Source organism: Populus alba, chromosome 4 (assembly GCF_005239225.2).
Source record: "Populus alba chromosome 4, ASM523922v2, whole genome shotgun sequence".
NCBI lineage: Eukaryota > Viridiplantae > Streptophyta > Magnoliopsida > Malpighiales > Salicaceae > Populus > Populus alba.
The window spans coordinates 20,581,134-20,605,519 of NC_133287.1; the positions used below are offsets into that span (position 1 = coordinate 20,581,134).

Consider the following 24,386-nt stretch of genomic DNA (forward strand, 5'->3'; position numbering starts at 1 on the left):
CTCAGTATTTATTATACATAAACTAAGGACATATTTTCTTATTCTTAGAATTTAATTCTCATCTACTGCAATTCCTTATAATAAAGTCATTGACTTAATCATTTAATAGTCCTTAAAATCTCAAAAAAAAAAAAAACTGTTTTGTAAGAAATACACTCCCCATCACCAACCTCTAGAATTCTTAGTTATGAAAAATAAAAGGACATGAACACATTACCATCTATCATCCAAACATTGTAAGAAGTAATTTCTCTAATATTCTGGATTCTAAAGCATCATCTCAAATGAATGCTACTACTTTTTAAATATTTATTCTTGAATATATATTTCTTGAAAATTATTAAGAAATAATTATTTAGTTTAAATACATGTTTTCATAATTCTCTTAAAAAATCTTCTTGTATTTATCTAGAAGATGAAATATGTTATCAATGAAAGAAATGTGTAATTATTAGGATAAGTTTTTTACTTGGAAGATGGAGTACCTCATTGGACAATGGCTCTTTCTAAATAATTTACAAGGTTCAATTTGACCAAATAAGAATAGTTTAGGGACCGCAATGATTTTTATCCACTGATCTTTACTGAAGTTTTGGCGGCCGCAGACCCTTCCACCTTCGGCGTTTTCTTGACTCTGAAGTGAAAGGAAGGAAGGAAGGAAAAAACAAAAAGAAAAAACAAAGAGCAATCCATAGAAGAATAAAGAAAGGAAATGGAGAAGGGGAAAGGAAGAGAGGTGGTGGTCTCCGCTCTCCAATTTGCTTGTACCGATGATGTCGCAGCTAATCTCGCCACCGCTGAAAGGTCTTCCCACTCCTGCTTCTTTCTTCCTTACCTTTTCATTTCTTTTATGTATGATTTCAAAGTAGGTCAAGTTCTGATTTGTTTTTTAGCTTGCAAGGAATTTTTTCACCCATCAAATGGGTTTTGTTAATTCCCATCTGCAAAAATCTTCTCTGCTTTATTTTTCTAAACTTAATAACCCCATCTTGGTTTTTACTGAATCTGATTAATCCTCTTCTGTTCAGGTTGGTTAGAGCTGCTCACAAGAAGGGATCAAACATCATTCTCATTCAGGTATGGAGGTTATTGTCACAATCTGTTTGCTAAATTTGAAGCTACAACTTAGAAGAGTAAATGAAATGAAATATTCCCATCACTGCTTAAATGAAATATCAAGTATTTTAGCAGTTTTCTTGTCACTGCCGAGAGATTAGTCTCTTGTTGCGGTATGCTATAAGAAATGCAATGAAGTTGTTGCCAAGTTGTGAAATTTGGAAGTTATCAGTTGTTTTGATGAGGGAAGGAGTTTAGGTCTAAGGTTTTTGTGGTTATGAAGATAGTTTACCGTTAAACTATAAGCTGAAGTGGAACCAGCATTTGGAATTGGTTGTGCTCGTCTGCTCAGGTGATGACTTACTGTGGCTATGATCGAAAATGGGTGGAAGGGGATGGTTAGCCACACTAGGACAAAAAGACAGTCTAAGGTACCTAGTGCTTGTAATGGTGGTGTTATGGAGTTTTTTAATTGCTGCATGTCTATGTCTTTTAAGTGGTAAACTAGACTCACGAACTGCTGATGAAATTACTAAAGCTTGGTCTTTCTGGAAAAAGAAAGTGACTATGAATAGGTTGGTCCAACGTACTAAAAAAATTGAGAGAAGGGCTCATGCTAAACATATAAACATTGTCTATGTTGTTAATGTAGGATCATGATAGTTAAGTCAATATGGACTGGTCTTTGCTGGTGGTAAAAATGCGTATCATGCTATTGCATGAGCAGCGGTTACAGATTTATTGGGCAGTCTATTTTGAGGTGGGGTGATGATTAAAAGCGATGTGAATAAAGATAGGTTTCTTTACATCCTCTGGCATGTGTATATTATTAATTGAAGAGATTCCATAATTGTAGGATTTTTCAAAATCTGAGTTAAAAAATATGCATTTCCATGCTGTTTAAGCTCTGAACTTTATGACTCTCACTTCCAGGAACTATTTGAGGGATATTACTTCTGTCAAGCTCAAAGTGAAGACTTTTTCCAGCGAGCAAAGCCTTACAAGGGCCATCCTACAATTCTGAGGTAGATGGAGCAGAAAACATTTTTTCCCCTGTTTTATTTATTTGGTGGTCAACTGAGCTTTGTGCTACACAACCCTGCAAGCATTCCTCCACCCCATAACATCTTCCATTCCCATCTTGAACCTAGGACTATGAAGTGGGGTGTGTCCTTCTGGATCAAAACCAATTAGCTTCTTAAATTACTTTGCAAGCTGTATTTATTGTTGCCATCTGTTGTCCTAACTCCTACTAAAGGAACAGGAGTTAAGCTTTTACTTCCAGATGCATTTCAGTATGAATTAATTTACTTTGTGTGTGCATTCTACAGTATGCAAAAACTGGCAAAAGAGCTGGGTGTAGTCATACCAGTTAGCTTCTTTGAAGAGGCAAATAATGCCCATTACAATTCCATAGCCATGATTGATGCTGATGGGGCTGACCTTGGACTCTATAGAAAATCTCATATTCCAGATGGACCAGGTATATGAAAAGCTGAATATTTTTAATTGCTTGAATCTGTATGCTTCATATATGGTTTCTTATACAACCGTTTCTGTTTGCTTTTGACTTCAGGCTACCAGGAAAAATTCTACTTTAATCCAGGCGACACTGGCTTCAGGGTTGGTTGTTGGATGTTCTCTTTCTAAGTTTAGTATTTTTCTGGGACCTATTAAATCTGCATTCATTTTGTATTAAATAGGTTACTTATTTCACTATTAAACAGGTTTTCCAAACTAAATTTGCAAAGATTGGAATAGGTACGAGACATTCCCCTTTTTTGCACCCTTTCTTCTGGTCATATTTACTAGATATTGTGGTTTCTTTTGATTCAAATTTTTGGCCATGCTGGTGATGTTATTCAGTCAAAATGTCCAGTTAGCTGGTTATCCAAAATGTGTTGCAGAGCCATTTCTATTTGTCATTTTTCCTATAGAGGAATTACAGAACGGAAAAATTGAAGCAGCTGGTGGTGTTTTATTTTTATTTTTATAATGCCAGCAATATGCTGGGATCAGTGGTTTCCAGAGGCAGCCCGGGCTATGGTTCTGCAAGGTGCTGAGATATTATTGTACCCCACTGCCATTGGTTCTGAACCTCAAGATCAAGGACTTGATTCTCGAGATCACTGGAAACGAGTTATGCAGGGCCATGCTGGGGCAAATTTGGTGAGTTGCTGTGTTTGTAGTTTGGCAATTGTATTTCATGTTTGGTTTGTCATGTTGATTTTAACTTGGTCCTGATCCTCGTTTTGTGCATGCCTTCTCCAAGGATTTTACCTTCGAAGTTGTGTGGTCCACTTCATTTAGATACCATCTCTTTGAGAGTCCCGCAACATCTCTGTATTTCTGTTATAGAATGCTGCCATAGAAAAGATGTTTGACATATGTTCTGACAAATTCAGGTACCTCTAGTAGCTTCAAACCGCATTGGAAAGGAAATAATCCAGACAGAGCATGGAAACAGTGAGATCACATTTTACGGAAACTCTTTTATAGCAGGTATAAAAAAAATTATTTGTGGACAGTCATCCAGTCAGTATGAACATTTAACCATGGTGAAAGTAAATTTACTATAAATGACTTCACTGACAGGACCAACAGGGGAAATAGTTGCTGCAGCTGATGACAAAGAGGAAGCTGTTCTTGTTGCAAAGTTTGATCTAGAGAAAATCAAGTCCAAGAGGCATGGTTGGGGAGTATTCCGCGATCGACGTCCAGATTTATACAAGGTTCTTTTGACATTAGATGGCAGTAATCCCTCATTGTGATTTAACGCCCCTTGTTCTAGGTTCTTGTAAACTCTTTCCAAAAATTTCCCCTTCCATGAATTATATCTCTAGAATGAGCAAGAGTAAGGTGTGGGTGATGATAGATAAAACTCGCAACTCGAATAAAATATCAAAAAGCAAGTGCTTGGGCACATTGACTTGAACCCCTTTCCTGCTCTGTGGTTCACAAAACATCATTCTGTTGTTTCCTGTTCTTCTTGCTTTTATTTTCCTTTGTTGTAGAGGTTTTTTTACATGGTTCAGTCGTAATCCACTACTATCCATTACTGGATAAAAGCTAAGTCAATGCATGCCATAATTTTTATATAAAAATGCAGAATGATACGTAGTGGTCCCAAGTCCAAGTTGAATTTATTCAATAGGTGTTTAAATATTTTTATTTTCGAGACTTGAATTGACAGGGTGTTTGTATTTATGTGCTTTGTGAAACTTCATTGTTTTTGTGGGTGCTTTCTTAATTTATTTTTATTGATAAATAATCCAAAGGTTCATGTTCACTTACACGAGTGATGTTACTATTCTTGAAGCTTTTCTGATGGGACGGTTCAGCATAGCCTGAAATCATGTCCACGAGGAAGAAATCTTGCAAATGATTTTAGTTATTTAGATTTTTGTCATGTATTCCTCTAGGGAGCTAAACCACGCCAGCTGCTTGGCAATCATGCTCAAATAAACGGTAGAACTTTTCTAAAGTATCATAGCCACAGATTTGGACTTGCAGCTACTTGTACGTTTCAAATATGCTCCACGTAGCTTTATGGAAAAGAAACAAATGTCTTGTCCCTTTTGGATTTGGGGTACAAGTCTTGCCGTGTGCCTGCCAGTCAAGAAAGGATCATCTGTATCCATCCCTAGAATATTTCCATTTCAACATGTTTCTGTAAGTCTCTCTCTTTCAACATCATTCATTAGGAAAAAGCTTGCACCAAGAATCTATTCTGGATCACAATGAACGGGTCTGGGGCCAAAACTTGTATTATTTTGGATTTTAAGTTTGTTTTTTATGATATGCTTTCTCCTTTTATTTGTCTAGCCGAGCACTGAGCAATCTTTTTCAATTGGCACAGATCATTTTACACTCCAGCTGAGTGTAAGCTAAAGGACAATTGTTTACTGTCTTATGAATTAAGAATAGGTGCATTCAGCACTACAGTGAGTCAGTGACTGCCTTTCACGTAGTTACACGGGGCGGAAAAATTGGAAACTAAATAGGTGTTTATTATCACAGTTTTCTAATTAAAGGTGTAGTTTGGGTTACACGAGTCATCACATTCTTGAACCTTCATTTCTATCTAACCCATTGCCTCCATCAATGAAAAGAGATGACTTTTATATATCTGTCATTCCAACTACTGAAGAAGGTGACCAGAGTTCTTGAGGTGAAAGTCAGTTTTGATTACTTCTTCATACTGGCCCTGCCATATTCTTATGTGACCATCTGAGCATGCTGAACCAGTGTAACCAGTTCATAATTCACCCTAGAGTGCAAGCTATCTTTAAGTGGACCGTAGTACAAGCATATAACAACTACTTCGGAGTTCCCAACTCACTCTTTATCTGCTTTAACTTTGTTTTTTGTTTCCTCCATGAATCATCAGCTTTTAACACTTGTGTCTTGTTCAACTCTGCACTTGATTTTGTTGTCTTGACAGTCTGACCCTGGAATCCAGGATGGCTCATTGAGTTGTTATTAGCCAGGTGTTATTTGATTTTGGAGCCATTATATATGTAAGCAGGTTTCTGTTAGCAGACAAAGACGTACCCAAGAATATGCTGCAAGTGGGGTTTGGTTTATTTTTAGTTCGCGTTTGACAATGCTGTTCTTGTTCTCTACAAAAGGGCCCTTGGGCTGAAAAGGCATCAATTTGGTGTTTCGCTATTTTTTTGACATATTCATGATAAATTTGATGTTTTTCCAGTAAAAATGCATCTTCAGACGCACCCAAAGCAAAGGCATTAATTAGGCTAGGAGCACATAGTGTTTTCTTGCCTTCTAAAGGTGTGACCTTTTACTCAAAACCTTCTTTTCTAGATGATTCTTAGGCATTTCATATGCCTTTTCTTTTTATTTCCACTCATTTTACTCAAAACCTTCTTTTCTAGATGATTCTTAGGCATTTCATATGCCTTTTCTTTTTATTTCCACTCATTTTAAGTGATAGTGATATTCCTGGAATCCAAATGACATGTTCATAGAGCACTTCCTTATTTGGTGGAGGCAGTAGAGACTATTAGTATGATGGTGTTAAAAATATCATTTTGATATGATGGTGTTAAAAATATTTTTTTTTTTTTTAAAAAAATATTTTTTTTAATATATTTTTAAATAAAAAATATTTTAAAAATTAATATTTATTATAATATCAAAAGGGTTCCAGACAACCAAATACACAGAACAGTGAAAAGGAGGGAGATTTCCATCCTTGAAATGATCTGAAAAGGAGCAGAAAAGGGAATTTTAGTATAGATTCTCAAGTTATTGTCTCCTCTTTTCTCTACGGGTTTGTAGCTGGACCACAAAAGCAGAAGCTGAAATTTTTTTTTTTACTGGCAAGCAAAAGTGTTACTACCTTAACTGTCCTTGGCTTCATGTCTGCTTCTTTCAGCTTCTTTTTTATTTTTTCATCCATCATCATCATCGTTGCCCTTTTCCTCATCAGATTCTTCTCGCGCATCATGTTCATAGTCCTCTTCAACTTCCACCTCATCTTCTGCTTCATCAATGGTTTCATCGTTCGGATGAACAAACTGCAGCGTCAATCTCCCGTCCTCTCTACATGCATGCAAACACTTGAAGGTGGGCATCCTCACTTCTTTAAGGACAAACCTACCGTCATGCCTATAAGACTTAAAGATAGCCCGAGGCTTTCCACTCCTTCCAATACAGGAAATCGGCGGAGGAAATGTCAGTCTACCTGATCTTGGTCTGCTGTGATCATCTGATGCTGCATGCCTTGTGATTCTTACTTTCTCCTCCCGGTATCGCCAGTCTTCATTTATATCATTCTTCAAGTATTCAACATCATCAGAACTTTCAAAACCAAGCCCCTCGGTGCATAGTTGCAAGCTCTCATAATTCATTCTAGAAAAGTTATGACCATTCTGGTGACAACCTGTGTACTGATGATTCTTCGGGGTGGTTCTTGAGACACAGTCCAATATTGATTCGCTCCTTTTGCCCTCCAAGCTGTCATTCTTGTTGAGTCTACTTGCTCCGGCTTCCGGGTTCAAATCTAGGAAGGATGAAGGAGAGGAGAAGGGTGATAGAGTAAAGGAAGATGAAGAAGTTGACAATAAGGAAGAAGAAGCAGAAGATGACGACGACTGCGAATTCTCTTTGAAATGAAGCTCACCGAATATTTCAGTGAAGGAGGATTGCTCTATCGGTTTTACAGGCTTGATTTGGTTCCGTGATGAGAGGGATTCAAGCAGTGTAGGGTTTTCTGGTAATGGTTTTTCAAAGATGTGTTGGAGACTTCCACAGGCAGCCATAGCTAGGTTTTGGCTCACTCTATCTACTCTAGTATAAAGGAATATAAGCCTTTTCTTTTCTTGTTTTTAGGGTTCTCGGTGGGAGGTAGAGAGAAACAGGGAGATAAAGAAGCACGAGATAGCGTGGAGGTTGAAAAAAAATACAAGAAATGATGCTTCTTGTTGCTTTGGCTAGGGCCTAGGACGTCTCTTCCATTGAAGAGGAGCAAGGACGGGTGGTTTTGAAGCTAGGTCGAAATTTGACATCTCTAGTACAAAGGAATATAAGCCTTTTTATAAATTCTCAACGAGCTGGGTATCAATCGACTCGATGACATCTCAAGTAAAACACGGTTTGAATTTTCTTAAAACATTATCTTACGTCATTCTAGATTTTAAATTAGCCTGAATTGCCATGTTTAATTTATGATATGGGATCTGAGTCAAAAAAAGACCACAAGCTTTGAAATTAAACCCCAACAGGAACCACAACATTCTAGTGTTGGTTTTAAAAGGCCATTTTAATGCAAATTTCAATTATAATTTAGTATTTGATAGTGATATGCTGCTGTATTACTGGAGAGACTATCCTGATGATGATTTGATAGATCAGTTTATATCTTCAATCACCGCCCATCTTAACAAGTCCATTATCTCAGCATAATGTATCTTTTTCTCATCATCTATCTTGCTATTGTGATTTTCATCATAAAGGGCACAAAAAGTATAGGCAGCTCTTGGAATATTCTCCCCTGTTCTCTGAACATGTTCAATCCTGTTCCCGGAAATGATTGGCTGCTGCTACCCTTCACTTTCGAGTAGCCTATCTTCATCTTGAGATAGTCCATCTTGATATATAATGGCAGGGCATGATAGGGCCAATCAATAGGCAGGTAGGTCCTGTTCTAACCATTGAGTGCCATATTCGTGTCATGATAGGGCCACAACATTTTACTGGTTCACTGGCTTTGACAAGCAGTGCCACCTCTAAACTGTGTGTTCAGATTCTAATTCGAGTAGATGCTACATCTACCGCCACGAGGACTAAATCCAACATAAATGTGGACAAAATTGAAGTTCTCAACGACTAAAAGACGGTATTAAAGACAACGTTGGATAATGGTGTAGCTTTCACATTTAAAAGAAAGCAGATCTTCCATTCTGAAGAGAGAAGAAGGCGAAGGGGAAAAACCAAGATGATAATTGTACAAGATTAACAAGCTAACATCAGATATTACATCATTAAACATCCATGTTACTCTAGCGTTAAAGAAATGCAGCTGAAATTTTAAGAAGAAGATGTTAGTTTCACACTGTTGTCATTTATCAAATTGGAAAACCACCCAGCACACAGAAACCATAGGTGAACAATTCACAAACATACTCAACTGTTTTGAAATCAAACATACATAGCTTCCTTTCGAAGAATCAGTTGGGACCAAACCGCTTTTGGACATACTTCATCGCCAAGCTTCAATACGCTCTGACCTTGAGTCTATACAGCTACCAATTCCTCGAGTCTTGTCAGAAGGTGGTGTTAAATGAAGTACAGGTGACTGCCTGCTAAATTTTCCAGGACTCTTTCTGAGACTTGAATTACTTGATTGGCCAATGCTGTTCTTTCCGATACCTGCTTGATTGCCAGCATTAACTCTATGATTATATGTGTCATTGACTAAGTTATCCTCGGAAGCAGTCTCGCAGGAACGATCTCCTTTGGCAATTAGCTTATCAACTGAAGTTGTATAACTGAGGCCTGCTTCATCAGCTATGGCATTATATTGACTGAAGTGATACGAACTTTCTACAACAGGTTCTTCAGCCACAAAGGCTTGCTCAGTTGTTTCATTTTCATCTTCACTATCTTTGGCACAGGACAGTGAAGGGCTCTCGTGACCGTTCTTGTCAAATGGCTCTATCCGTGAAGGAGTCGGCTCCACCAAGGAATCTTCTCTCTCTCGCAGTGTCCGTAGGATAAGTGTCTTGAGAAAGTTCATTACCTGGACTGCATACATCAATGCAGTCAAAGGATCCGCCATCTGCAATAAAATTAAGACAGACAACCATCAGCATTCAGCACACCAACTGCCCAGATCTGCAGCTTTTTGTGGGAATTTCACTTATTCAATCACTTATTTTATACTGTAATAGGAAAACCATTACTAATTAACTATGTCTCTAGCCGATCCATTTGCTCTCTGACATGGCAGAGTACTAGCAGTATCTAGAGACATAATCAAAGAAAAAAAGTGAAAAGGAAAGTGGGAGAACTTTAGATTAGCTTCTCTAAAGCCTAAAGAAAAGCAAGGTGGATCCTTTGAATACAACAAATAGCATGTACAAATCAGATCTTAGGTAAACAAGAAAACTCATTGAAGTTCAGGAATGTCCAAACAATAATAGACACCTACTTGAGTCATATTTGGCGCAAAAACTGTGGCTACATTGTGTGCATTCATCTTGTTCAGGTGTTCTTGTTGGACAACATCAGCCATCAGATTGATCGCCCAATCTAATAGAGCAGCTTCTGTTGGAGGTAGATTCCTTGCAAGATAAGCACAATCGTCTTCTGTTCGACATTCTATTACTTGTTCAGGAGATAAAGAATCCAGAACCCCTGTTGGAAGCTCTCTAAACCAAGCCTAGATAAACAGTTGTACTTCAAGTCAAAATAGAGCTATGTATTGAATGAAAAATAAACAAAAGAAGTATATACTGAGACAAAAAACAGCGACACTTTCTACTGACAGCACCACACCCTAAACTTAGAAGACAGAATATACTTAAACCATGACTAAAGATGATATAATTAATACAACTGGATTGCAGATAGAATGATGTTAGTGAAAAGGGGCAGTCACAGTGCAGCATTTGGTGACAGCAATGATGTGGAATTGAAGCTAGAGAACGGGATGGTAATGGTGGCAAGAAAAAAATGCAGGATCCATGTCACAAGTTTACGGGTTCATGAACTTCTAGGATAAAGGTTAATTTGATTTTGTAGTGTCTTAAACAATGTCTTCTACTTTTGCACTCCACCAATAGAAAAAATAGATTGTTGCTTACAATTTTATTTTATCCACTTAATTGTAACAAAGAAATAGCTCACAAGGATTTTATATGTGTGATCTACATATCAGTATTTCTTCCTTTTTTTTTTGTTACACTATCTTCAATGTAGCATTAACCAGTTCAATTAGTCTTCAATGAATATGCAACTCTTCTTCACTATTAAATGTGTGGTAACTCATAACTCATAAGCAGATGCATAATTTGAAAATGATCCAAGAGTAATTTGTGTTGCTATGCCTTGATAAGTCCTGCCAGACAATGTACATCAACCCCTTCTGGCACCACCCCGCCATTCAGTTGCTCCCTAACATACTCCTCCTGACTGTTTTCTGCAGCAATTCTGAAAACCCCTTCAGCCTGAATGCAATGATTAATGATTTGATTATGACCAGTTGACCACCATATTCAAAATAAAATGAAATCCACTAAATTACATGTAAAGCAAGCCCCAATTTACCTAAATCGGACAATTTTACCTAGAAGTTTTCCATTTTATCCCCAATGGCCCCATCTTCGGAGTCAGCATAGCAATGCTAATATAGAAAAATGATAAGGTGACGTACCTGCAAGCCTCCTTGAGCATACAAGCGTCTTTGCATTAGCAAGAGAATTGTTGGCACACTGTTCCCTCTTGAGTCATATGACAACTGCATAGATTCAGTGGAAACTCCGAAAACAGTTGCGCTGCATAATGATAAAATTCAAATCAATAGGCAAAGAGCAAGGCAGCAATCATATGAAATAGTTCACTGCTTTTAATTGGCATGATGTAAAGCTAGAAAAAAACAGGAACTTAACAAAGACAGCTTCCAGGGATAAAAGGATTATCAAGTGACTTGTTGTTGGAAAAGTTACTTGAAGGTGCCATTGGTGTTTCTTTAGACTAGCAGTGAAAGTTGAAACAGAACAACCAACATGTTAAATCCTAGAATGCATCTAGCTCACAACTGATCAAGTGGGTTGCTTGTGAATACACACACACAACTTCAACCATAATCAAGGAACCAGTGCAAGTGATCCAGGGGGAGAGGGCATCAGCTCATCTGTATTTAGTTGAGTTGTGAATAATCTTGGTCTTTTTAGTTATATTACTAACATGAAACAAAAAGGAATTTAAGTCTATAATCAAGGGGGAGACAAGACTTCCCATAAGAAATAGTGAATGTTGTACTGGTATCAAAGTTTAACCATATACTCCCGTAAACAAATGAAACTTGGCTCCAGAAATCAAGCATTTGTACAATGGTCCACGAAGCTACTTCTATGCATCAATCCATGCATAACAAGGTTGAAACTCAAAAGTAGCGGACTTTATATGGAAAAGTCCATGTTTTGTGGATTCAAATGGCAGGCCAGCAACCACACCTCATTCCAGAATACAATGCATCAATAAGACAGAAAGGAGGAGTGGTCTGCCACGTCTCTCCAAATATGGGGAGTTGACAAAAATGAAATAAAACGCTCGAATATTTTACAATATAACCCTGGGAGAATGCTATCAATTTGTGATAAAGCTGATGCTTGCTTATGTGCCCAGATCCATGATTCCGGATAACAAACAACATAAACGATGGGATAAGAACAAAATTGCATAGGTCAATTTCTCTTATTGCTAAACTTTTCAGTTGAATCTCTTTAATTCGATTATTGGTTCCAGAAATTATTTCTGCAGCAGAACTTTACAGTTGATTTTCCCCCCTTTTTTCCCCATAAAATGGAACTTCAGAAAAACATCAAACTCCAATGGACAAAAAAGGAATGAAGAACCAGAAATCAATTATAATAAAATCCACAAAATTCAAGACCGGATGGGGCAATAGAACCTCAAAAATAAATCCATCGCTCGGATACAGCAACCTTAAATTTCAAGAACAGGGAAAACATTACAGCGTGCAAAGAGAGGAAAAAACCTCAACTTTAACACAGACAATCATGCACAAAAATTAAGTTAAACTGAATAGCCAAAACCCAACCTCAGAAAAAGAAAATCAAATCGACCAATGAAAAACAGAAACTTTCACCAATTAACCATCGAAAAATCTCATTTATGAGACTTGCATTTGCAGAAACCAAAGAAAAGATCAAAGAAACAATAACTCACTAACAAAACAAAGAAACTTAACAGTGCCAAGAATTGAAATGACCATATAAAACACCAGAAAGATAAAAATAGAGAAAACCCACGGTTTCCTTTCGATCGAAAAACACAATGTACCTACCTAGCACTGGGAGGCCTCCTGGGGACTTCAGGCTCAAACTCCACGGGCAAACCCAAGAACCCATTAAACCTATCGAAGGTAACGTGAGCCACATGGCGCACATTGGTTGGACAACCAATCTCCATACTAGCACAAAATTCCCTTCTGTCACTCTTACAAGCTACTAAAGACTTCCTAAGCAGAGCCACAAGAAGAGCCAATAAAGAAAGCTGATCCCTTTGATTCTTTTCTTTTTGTTTCACCAACTCCTCATCATCATCATCAATGCCATCTTGTGTTGAAGGAGATTGTGGTGGTATACAGGTCACAGAAGAGGAAGAAGAAGACAAAGACGAAGTTGTTGGAGGGGAAGAAGGGAAATGTGAAGGAGAATGAAGAACTTCAGTCATGGCTGGCAATGAAAAGGTCCAATCTTTTTTCTTTTTCTTTTTTTTTCTTAAAATAATAATAATAATAATAATAACAACAACAATAATAATATAGCAATAAAAGAGAGTAGTTTTCTTGATTTTTCAAGTCTGTCTCTAAACAAAATAAGATTTGTTGTTGAAAGAAGTTTTCACAGAAAGAGATTTGTGGAGTTGGATTGAAGGAATGGACTTTCTTTCTTTCTTTGTGGGACGTGAGAATCATTAACTCTCTCAAAGAAAGTCTCTTTTATATATATATATATATATATATATATATATATATATATAGCTCTCTCTCTCTCTCTTAAGAGTTGAAGAAGCAAAGTAGAGAGGGAGATGATTTGGTGGGAAATAAATTGACTGTATTAAGAAAATAAAAAGGTAATTAAAGGGTGATTAATTAGTATCTTGAACTTGAAGTAGAAGGATTTGATACTTTGATTATGTTGGGTTAATAAGTTCTTGTGGTCAAGTGGCCTCTTCTTGTCTTTGACAACCAAATTCACATTCTTTAACATGGAGAGGTCGTAGGTGAGCTTCCTCCATGGGAATTGGAGCGGCTTTGTTGGTTTCCCGCCGGGGGCAAGGGAGGGCTGGCACACTACCAATGGTATGTTTCCATGGTAAAAAAAAAAAAAAAAAAAAAAAAAAAAAAAAAAAAGGACAAATTACTGTCTGGTTTTTACTTCCTTTGTTAGTCTTAAGAGTGAAAACTCTACATGTTACTTCCACACACACTATATATATATAACCATGAAATGGCATATGAAAAACACTCTAAAATCAAAATATTTTGTTTCAATTAAAAAAACAAAAATATTAACTGAAATAAAATTAATAACCTTGATTTGAAGTTTGGTTAGGCAGAACTGTCTATTGTGACAAGAACTTATGCTAAAAAATTAATTTTTAAAATATGATGATCCATCACATATTCATTTACTTTAACTTCTATTATTAATTAGATTTTAAGCATGTGAATAATTTTTTCATAATTATATTCAATAAAAATCATCAAGTATTTAAGAATTTGATATAACAAAACACATGTTATATTTAATATTTTTTTATTTGATTGGCATCTATTTTAAATTTGCTTTTTATCCAAACAATTTTTTCCTTATAAATTTGTTTGAAATCCATGGTTTTTTAAATCCAATAGTAGATATAATGCTAATAATTCTCATGTTCTCTATTCTATTAGCCTTTGTTCGGCAAGATTCTATGAGTTTTTTTTATGGAATTTCCAATACTAGTCCGAAACAATTTATGATTTATTAAAATATATATATAATAACTGATAATATATTATAAGTGGGTTTGGTTGTTATTATTATTTAAAGTTTAAATATTTATTAAACAATGTTCAATGATTTGAATTTAATTTATTTTTTCCATACCCTAATAGAATAAAAGTAATGTGTCACATTGCTACAATATTTTTTTATAAAAACAATTAAGCTTCAAATTGATTTTAGAATATCCAATCGTTCAATAATAAATAATCCTTGAAAATAACTTTTATTTTTTTATCAACCAAGAACCATGTCATCATAAATTGCTGAATATAATATAGACAAAAGTGAGAAAATAAAGCATCCGGGTGAAAATACATGTGTGTGGATATCATGGCGTGCTTGGCACCTACATCATTTTTTTCTTAACGCGTGAGACAAACAAAAAATCCTTCCTAATATTATATATGATGATGATTATTAGATCTTAATTCGTGGATAATCATACTGTTTTTTATGTTGCTTTGCTTTAATGCCATAATCTATCCTTTAATATTTACCCATCTAAATCCAAGTTGATCCCTTGCTACGTACCACTCAAGACTACAAAATTATATTCAAGTTTGAGTAATCTAGTTACTAATATAATAATCAATAAAAAATTATATAATTATTAACTTTGAAATTTATAAAATTAATTAAGATGATTACAAACTGATCTAGATATCTATATTAATAAAAAAAAATTTACATACCACAAGCAGGAAAATAATAAAACAATAATAGGTATATTCAACTCCAACTAGTTCTGTTTATACACATATACTACTACTCTTGTTTTTCATATATATATATATATATATATATATATATATATATATATATGTATGAGTCAACATTAAATTAGGTAGACAACTTCGTAGTTATTTGGAATTGTGTTTTAAATAATATTTTTAAAAAAATTAATTTTTTTAATTAAAATTATTTTTTATATTTTTGGATCTTTTTGATGTACCGATATAAAAATAATAATTTTTTTAAATAAAAAATTTTATTTTGATCAAGCAGAAATTATTTAAGAAAAAAAACCGTACTCGAACTCCTTTATTAGTTTTCAATGTTTTTTTTTCTTTTTCAGCATTCACAGTGAAATACCAAATTTATTGAAAGAAATTAGGAACCGTTTGAAAATTGACAACTAAAAGCTTCGGAGGAAACTTAAAGAAACGGGATACTACAAGGATACTCCTTCCTCTCAAATCTATATAAAGCAAAACAAAAATAAAAAAATTGAGATATTTCCAAATGTAGCCAGGGAAAGCCAAAATCTTCTTCTTCAAATATATATATATATATATATATATATATATATATATATATATATATATATATATAGGCTGTTTGTATTTGTAGGGGTTGCTACTTGCTAGTTCTTGCTGGGAAATCCAACTACGACACCGTTTGGCATTGCGTTCCAAACAGTGTTTTATCAAATTTCATTTTTTTTTTTTGTTAAAATTGAGTGCGGTTTGTTTTTTTTAGATCGTTTTGATGTGCTGATGTCAAAAATAATTTTTAAAAAATAAAAAAACATTATTGGAGTATTTCGGCACGAAAAGCTATTTGAAAAACAACCGCTATCACACTGTCAAACACGCTTTACGTACCTTTGTTTTAAGCTACAGATACCAAAATTTGCAAAAGAGGTGAAAAGGTGGAATTGAAGGTTTTAATAAAAAAATACTAAAAAAGAAGGAGAGTTTTATTTAATATCAAAGCCTGATCAACCTCAGTGAAAATGACTTAGGCATAATTTACCAAAAGTTTTTCAAGTCTTGCTGTAAGCAATATTTACACAACAAAAATCCTTATTCATATGTTTTTTAAAATCCTTCCAACATTGTTTTCTTATTTAATCATTTTCCAGATCTAATTATAATACGCTACCCTGTTTTCACTGACTCATTCTTGGCATATTTGATATTTTCTAATTTAATTATTTTATATGTTCATTTACTTTGATATTAACAATACATGCTCGATTTATTTTCTTTAAGCTTTCTCAGCATCAATTCTACAACTTTAACCCCATTCATACGGTCGACTAAGTAACGACAAATCCATAATTTTAGTCCCATTTTATGGCAGAATAAGTAAATAATTCTATAACTTTAGTCTCGTGTCTACAATTTACTAAGTAATCACATTTTATTTCCATCTTCAATCATTCCTTATAGTAAAATAATACATCGCACTTGAATATCAATTATCAAAAGGTTTCCTAGTTAATAATGTCACACCCCTACAAAAAATTTATAAAGGCACGACATCGGCTGGCGATTTTCGTTGTGTTCTAAGGATTTGGTTCTTTTGGAGTCGCCACCTAGTATTTGGTCACTAGGAACCCTAACTGGTCTTTCAGAGATTCTAAGGCACGGGACTGGTTGCGTAAAGGGAAGGTACTAGCACCCCTAATACGCCCTACCTGAGGTAAGCTGCTTGGTGTTTGGTTTGCTCTATAGTCTATGGTGTTGGTGTTTTCTAATCCCGTCAACTCGTAAATCGCAAGGATAAGAGAATAAAAGAATGAAGAAAATTTTCACGATTCTTAAAAAAAAAAAAACTACTTTTTCACGACTCGTAAACCGTGGAGAAAAAATTAAAATTAAAAATTTTGAAATGTTTCTCGATCGCAACCAAAACTTCTTTCAAACATGTGCGTTGATTTATTACTCCCGATAATATTTTGGATGTTCGTCCTTTTAAGGATTTCTTCATCCAAACATTAGCGGTGAACATAACCACAACTTCTCCTCCCAAAATAAGATTTTTATAGTTTTTGGAATATTGGCCAATACCCTTTGGAGTTTTACAAACAGGTTGTAAAATCCACAAATGCAAGAAAATGATTTTTGTGTTTAAGAAATCTATGCGAAAAACACATTTTCAAAACTTCCAATATTTTTTTTATATCTAAAAAAAAAACATTCAAAACATGTTAGAGTATTGGCCGTATGCATGAAAACAAAACATTTTTTTTTTTTAGTAAACATTTTTTTTTTGACGAAAAACCGGGTATTTTAATACCGAATTTGTATCTTGACAAATATAAAAATACAAAACGGTATTGACCCAAAATACAATAATAAAATTACACAAAAATCACAAATTTTTTTTGAAGATATTTTTTTTAAACGGGCCAGACTCGGCCTAAAAGGAAATTGGGCCAAAAATCAACCCAAAATAAATTAGGGCCCAATTTCTACAGGGCTGGACTCAGCCCAGCCCACACATGGTGTGGGCTGATGTTACAACCCGAAATGAACATGGACTGGTTACTGTGCACCTGCACAGTAACCAGCTAATTAATTTCTTACTTGCAGAACGTGCACAGTGCACGTTCTGCATGCAAGAAGACGAATACGGGATAAAGGGGAAGAGTTACCTGCGACGATGAGCTTGGGTAGAGGAGCTGACAGTGGTGCAGGTGGTGGTTTTGCTGGCGGTTGCTGACCGGAGAATGGCTGGGATGGTGGCTGGCCTTTCTTCCTTTTTCTCTGTGTTTTTGTTCTACTCTGTTCTCCTCTGCTTCTCCTTTCTTCTTCTGCTTCTCACACTGCTCTTCCCTCTCACGGTGATTCTGCTATTTTTTGGCAGCGTTGATGGTGTGGTGGTGGTGATGGAGAGGAAGCCGGTGATTGCCTCAAGGTGGTTATGACGGTGACAGTGGCTGGGAAGCCTAAGGACAACGATTGTTTCCTTCTTCTTCTTCCCGTGCAGAGGAGCAGGTGCTGCCTTTTCTTCAATGGTGCTCTCCTCGTTTGAAACTTCACTCTCCTTTTTAGTTTAAAAAATATAACTCTCTCCCCTCTGTTCGGTCTCTCCTCTCTCTCCCTCCCTTCGGGTTCTTTGTTTTTTTCTTTGGGTTTCTTTTTTTCTCTCCTCTTTTTTCTCTCTCTCATCTCCCGATCCTCTCTTTCTCCTCTCTCTCCGATCCTCTCTCCCGTTTTTTCTCTTCGGTTTTCTTCTATATTTATAGGGGGGCAGAACGGGTGGGAGACCATGGTTAGTGCCGCCTTCAATCACGCAACGGCTGGTCGGCTCTTTCGGCGGTGGTGGGGGCGAGGAGAGAGACGCGGGAGAATTTTCGAAAATTTTTGCCTTCGGTTCTGCTAAAAACGAGGGGAAAGGAAGAAGATGAACAGTGTCGTTCAAAACGACACCGTTCTGGTCTTTTTTTTTTTTTTTTTAATGAAACGGCGTCGTTTTGGGTAAAACGCGCCGTTTCATTTAAATGGCTAAACTTCAAATCAGTCCCTCAAATTCGGTCCCCGCCCCTCTTGTTGGCCGCCTTTTTCATTTTGGTCCTTGGCCTCTGATTTATGCAATTGAGCCCCTAATTGATCAATAAACTTCCAAATTTCTTCAATTAAGCCCTTGAAACAATTCCAAACAGACCCCTCTATCTTTGCGCCTTCTCCAAATTGATCCCTGGTTTCGGATTTTCACAATTAAGTCCCTAATTGGCCCTTAAACTTCAATATTTATGCAAATTGAGCCCCCTGATTTGACCCAATAAATTCCTAAAAAATATATTTTTGGCCCCAGAACTTAAATTTCTTTCAAATTAAAGCCCAAATTGACTTAAAATCAATTTTTCTTGCAATCAAATCTTCTATAAATTCAAATAAAAATCCAATTAAGTCCATAACATCCAAATTTGGGGGCTTTTCTCCTCAAAATTCAAATTTTCCTTCTCAAAAAGGGCTGTCAAAAATTCAATCCTTGTATTTTTAAATTCCTTGACCAATTTTTCTGACTGTTTTCCGAGCGCTTCTGCCCCTTGTCATTTTTCTAACCTCTTTTGGCCTATTTATTTTATTTTCATGGGGACCCACTAAAAATGGGTTACAACAGATGCCCCCTCTTTATAATACTCACGGAGCATGGACTTTGCGCAGTAAGTTGTTATAAAGATAAACCCGAAACGGAACTCCCGAAAACTGATCCGGTCAAAGCTTGATTGATCTGAAAACTTTTGTCCTTTTATAACAATCCTCCTTAGCCCAAAAAACTATGATCAAAAACTTTAGTCATCTCGAGATCCTTATCCAGCGATCCTCTGAATTCTTACATGGAAAATCCATCCGAGATCCCATCTGGTGATCTCCTTTAACCTGGAATCCCAACCGGCGATTCCTTTACAAAAAAAATGTGTGTATGGTCTCATTATGATGGGTGACCTGCCCGAGTGGAAAGGGAAAGAGTGGTCTCATTCTTTGGGTGACCTACCCAGGGGAAGAATGGCCTCATTCTTATGGGTGACCTACCCATAAAAAAAAAAAATGGAGAAGGGTCTCATTGTATGGGTGACCTACCCAAGAAAAAAACGATGGTCTCATTGTATGGGTGACCTACCCAAGAAAAATGATGGTCTCATTGTATGGGTGACCTTCCCAAGAAAAATGATGGTCTCATTGTATTGGGTGACCTTCCCAAGAAAAATGATGGTCTCATTGTATGGGTGACCTACCCAGAAAAATGATGGTCTCATTGTATGGGTGACGAACCCAAGAAAAGTGATGGTCTCATTGTATGGGTGACCTACCCGAGAAAAATGATGGTCTCATTGTATGGGTGACGAACCCGAGAAAAAATGATGTCTCATTGTAATGGGTGACGAACCCGAGAAAAAATGATGGTCTCATTGTATGGGTGAACCTACCCGAGAAAAATAATGGTCTCATTGTATGGGTGACCTACCCAGGGGGAAGAATTTCTTAGTAAACTCCATGCTTTTTCTAAGAAATGGTTTCAATATGAAGGTCCCTTCTGGCGACCTTCCTTGATGAATGTCGAAGTACGAGATCCCTTCTGGCGATCTCAAATAACTTGGAAATCCCATCTTGGCGATTCCTTTTATTCAAAGCTGAAATATGAGGTCCCTTCTGGCGACCTCCATCGAAATACGAGATCCCTTCTGGCGATCTCCTTTTAGCCAAACAACTTGGAATCCTATCTGGCGATTCCTTTTATACCAAAGCTGAAATTTGAGGTCCCTTTCTGGCGACCTCCATTTGAATGAATATCGAAAACGAGACCCCTTCTGGCGATCTCGAAAACAACTTGGGAATCCATCTGGCGATTCCTTTTATTCAAAGCTTGAAATATGAGGTCCCTTCTGGTGACCTTCATCGAAAATATGAGATCCCTTCTGGCGATCTCCTTTAGCCAAACAACTTGGAATCCCATCTGGCGATTCCTTTTATACCAAAGCTGAAAATTTGAGGTCCCTTCTGGCGACCTCCATTGATGAATATCGAAAACGAGACCCTTCTGGCGATCTCAAACAACTTGGAATCCCATCTGACGATTCCTTTTATTCAAAGCTGAAATATGAGGTCCCTTCTGGCGACCTCCATCGAAATACGAGATCCCTTCTGTCGATCTCAACAACTTTGGAATCCCATTTGGTGATTCCTTTTTACCGAATGCTATCGATGTCGTTCTTCCTGCTGGCAGGGTTTGAAAACCATTATCTTCTCTTCTTGTTGTTCTAGAATCATCTCAATGATTCTTTTCTTCGTCCATAATCTTGTTGGAATGCGCTAAGATCTCCTCCTGTAACGATCCAAAAAAATATATATGCAATGATTTATGATTAGATGCAATGCATGCATTTTATACCTGGTTTTGAAACATAGGTCCCAGCCTCTTCTTCTAATTCATGAGACTCCCTCTTAACATGAACTTGCTTTTGAAGTCGTATGCTGGATTTATTCTCTCGTGTTGCTTATCATATTCTTGGAGAAGAAGTCTTTGACTTTCTTCAAGTAGTCCTTTTCTCAAAATGTATGACTTGTTATTTGCCTCTCTGTCATGCTTTTGTCAAATGCTTTAGCTTGGTTTTTCGTAAAACTTTTCATAAAACATCTCGTCTTGCCCCCAGTGTAGGGGTGCGATCCTAGTCTAGGTTTTTTATATAGAGAAGAAATTCATTTCGACTCAAAACAAAACCACCAACAAAAAAACTCATTAGAGAGTGAAAGGACAATAAATTGTGTGTTTTTTTCAAAAATGCACATTGTTTAGGATTGATAAACTCTATTTTTGTCTTGAAAGAAAATTTACAGGTGATGTATCAATTCATTATGTTATCCAGAGGTGAGGCTGTATTTCAAGGGTAGCTTTTCTTAAGTTTCATATTAAACCATTTTATGATACTTTATTTGTAACCACTAAAACCTTGTTTAAAAAGTGCATAATCTCATCATTTATTTTAAAGAAAAGGTAGGCTTAAAGACAAACACAAAATCTGGCTGACAATATGAGCTCTGAATGCTCACTAGAGAAAATAAAAGCAAAGACAAAAGCAAAATGACAAAAACATGCTAAGGCAAATAAAGTTGTTTTACATTTTGAAAACTACGAGAAGCTCCTGGGTCCACCCGTTCTGAAACTTCTTCTAGTGTGTGGAAAGTCAACCGAGGCAATGCTTCATCTTCCTTCCCCATTTGCGTTTCCTTGTCTTCTCCTTTGATCTCGCCTTCTTCATTATTGACGATTCCTGACCAAGGTTTTCCAACCCTTTATCCCCTATCACTTTTGTCATGTGGCGATGGATTTGAACTGATATTGGGTGTATCTTCAAATGACACCCATCCTATCTTGATGAGCTTCAACAACTTGTTCTTGAAACCATAGCACGTTTCAAGGCAATGCCCGGGAATACCAGCATGGTACTCGCAAGTCAACTCGGGCTTATACCAGATGGGGAATGGTGGCTGTAGTGGTAATGTAGGGATAGGAGCTATTTGTCCAATGCTCAGTAGTTTGGCATATATGTCCTTCAGAGGCATGGGTAATGGCGGTAGTTGTTCTGAAACGTATCTTGGGTTTGGTCTTGGTGGTTGTTTTGGGTGTTTGACTGGCCATTTGCTCGATTAGGGGAAAAAGGTTTGTTAAAGTTTATGTGGGCCACATGAGAGGTAGGTATTTGTGGGTTATATGAATCCGTTATCTTGTCATTGGACCCACCTTCGAAGTTGTTAACGGGACCCTTCAATTTTCTTCCGAAAAAAACCTTTTGTCTCCAATGGCTCAATTATGCGTCCAGCTTTAATCCCTTGCTCTATTCTTTCCGTTATGCGTACAACAATCATAGAAATGTTGAGAAGAGCTACCCATTAAATGCTCATAGTAGGTGCCTTGAATGTATTGGCGAACAAAGCCACCATCTCCGTTTCTATCAAAGGGGGTTGCACATGCATGGCCTCGTCCCTCCATCTTTGCGCATAAGCCCTTACTGATTCTTGGCTTCTCTTTTCCATTGACATAAGGCTCGTTCGATCTGGAGCAATTTCCAAATTGAACTTGTATTGCTTAAGGAAAGCCTCAACTAAATCCTTCCATTTCTTGATCTTGGCATTATCCAGCCTCATGTACCAACTTAGCGCCGACCCCGATAGACTGTCTTGGAAAAAGTAGATCAGTAACTTATCGTCATGAATCACCTCAGCCATCTTATTGCAATAAGATCGAAGGTGAGTGTTTTGGGCATTCCAACCCAGTGTACTTTATAAACTCCGGTATCCTGAAAATCTTTTGGTACCGTGATGTTTGGTACCAAAGCATATTTCAGACGCTCGCATGGGGGTCAAACCAGTCATTTCCCTCGACTGCTCTTAACCTTTTTTCCAAGGCTGATATCTTATCATCGTTCATAAATCCGGTGGACCTATTATCGGAAGGCCCATCTGCTGTGACGTGAGCTTGAGGGGGCTGAATGGGAATGACAGGTGCAAAGTGCTGCTCCATCATTGAATCTGCCCCCAAGTTCTGAGATACCCCCGGGACATGAACTGACTGTGCTCCTATAGGTGGTTGGGTAGACATCCCTCCCCGTTCTTGGCTCTTAAAAGTTGCTCAAGCAGATTGGTCAATCGAGAAACTTCATTTTTCACAGATTCCAACTCGGTCTGGTAGTGCGACTCTAAGTGAGCTCTTTCTTCGTTTTCCATTCTTGATCTGGATCGGGTTTGGTGGACTCTGGATGTGGGACCTATGTTTCACGATCTGGCGATGCATGCATAGATGTATGAGAAAAAAATGCATGATTGTGATAAAAATGCTTTATTCATTGGGTATGAATGTATGACTTGCAAAAGATATTATGGAACATACATCCTAAGGATAGGTTCTAGTTCTTCTACGTGAGACATAGGGTAGGTTTTACTACTAGGTCTCTAAAAGAGGGTCTCTTGCTGTTCCAGTGATCACCCTCGTAAAGGCGATATGGAGGTCCAGCAGATAGTGGGATGGCACGTGTGTACCAATCACTATCAGTCTAAACACTCAGCAAAGAGTTGGGGTTTACACAAACTTAAGCCTTGACTCAAGTCATAAGGCAAGCTGCTAGTCCCCCACTTAAACTTAGAGTTACATGTGTTGCCCTCCAAAAACATAATAATAATAATAAAGTGATGCATGACTATGGCATGTATGATAGAATGTAAAGATATATGCTAAAGCTTTTAAACAAAACATTATAAGAAAACAAAAACCAATAACATAACATAAACAAACAAACAAATCAAGCTTAGTCCTAACATCCCCAGTGGAGTCGCCATACTGTCACACCCCCCCACAAAAATTTTTATAAAGGCACGACATCGGCTGGCGATTTTCGTTGTGTTCTAAGGATTTGGTTCTTTTGGAGTCGCCACCTAGTATTTGGTCACTAGGAACCCTAACTGGTCTTTCAGAGATTCTAAGGCACGGGACTGGTTGCGTAAAGGGAAGGTACTAGCACCCCTAATACGCCCTACCTGAGGTAAGCTGCTTGGTGTTTGGTTTGCTCTATAGTCTATGGTGTTGGTGTTTTCTAATCCCGTCAACTCGTAAATCGCAAGGATAAGAGAATAAAAGAATGAAGAAAATTTTCACGATTCTTAAAAAAAAAAAACTACTTTTCACGACTCGTAAACCGTGGAGAAAAAATTAAAATTAAAATTTTGAAATATTCTCGATCGCAACCAAAACTTCTTTCAAACATGTGCGTTGATTTATTACTCCCGATAATATTTTGGATGTTCGTCCTTTTAAGGATTTCTTCATCCAAACATTAGCGGT

General features: G+C 36.9%; 3 protein-coding genes across 3 annotated transcripts; 1 reads left to right on the plus strand and 2 right to left on the minus strand.

Moving 5' to 3' along the window:
- The first annotated feature begins 609 nt into the window (after positions 1 to 609).
- On the plus strand, positions 610 to 4,024 carry LOC118038936 (N-carbamoylputrescine amidase). Its single transcript, XM_035045490.2, has 9 exons — positions 610 to 804; positions 1,029 to 1,077; positions 1,990 to 2,081; positions 2,388 to 2,539; positions 2,633 to 2,679; positions 2,784 to 2,817; positions 3,059 to 3,225; positions 3,462 to 3,558; positions 3,652 to 4,024. Exons 1-9 carry the CDS (start codon positions 713 to 715, stop codon positions 3,825 to 3,827), a joined length of 906 nt encoding a protein of 301 aa, XP_034901381.1. The 5' UTR covers positions 610 to 712; the 3' UTR covers positions 3,828 to 4,024.
- A 2,154-nt stretch (positions 4,025 to 6,178) lies between these two features.
- On the minus strand, positions 6,179 to 7,665 carry LOC118038937 (uncharacterized). The gene has a single exon (XM_035045491.2). The coding sequence runs from the start codon at positions 7,338 to 7,340 to the stop codon at positions 6,471 to 6,473; it is 870 nt and encodes a 289-aa protein (XP_034901382.1). The 5' UTR covers positions 7,341 to 7,665; the 3' UTR covers positions 6,179 to 6,470.
- Positions 7,666 to 8,499: 834 nt separating this feature from the next.
- On the minus strand, positions 8,500 to 13,264 carry LOC118038935 (rho GTPase-activating protein 1). The gene is made up of 5 exons (XM_035045489.2): positions 12,611 to 13,264; positions 10,955 to 11,075; positions 10,629 to 10,748; positions 9,731 to 9,961; positions 8,500 to 9,358 (listed from the first exon to the last, which is right to left on the minus strand). Exons 1-5 carry the CDS (start codon positions 12,997 to 12,999, stop codon positions 8,780 to 8,782), a joined length of 1,440 nt encoding a protein of 479 aa, XP_034901380.1. The 5' UTR covers positions 13,000 to 13,264; the 3' UTR covers positions 8,500 to 8,779.
- Positions 13,265 to 24,386: the final 11,122 nt, after the last annotated feature.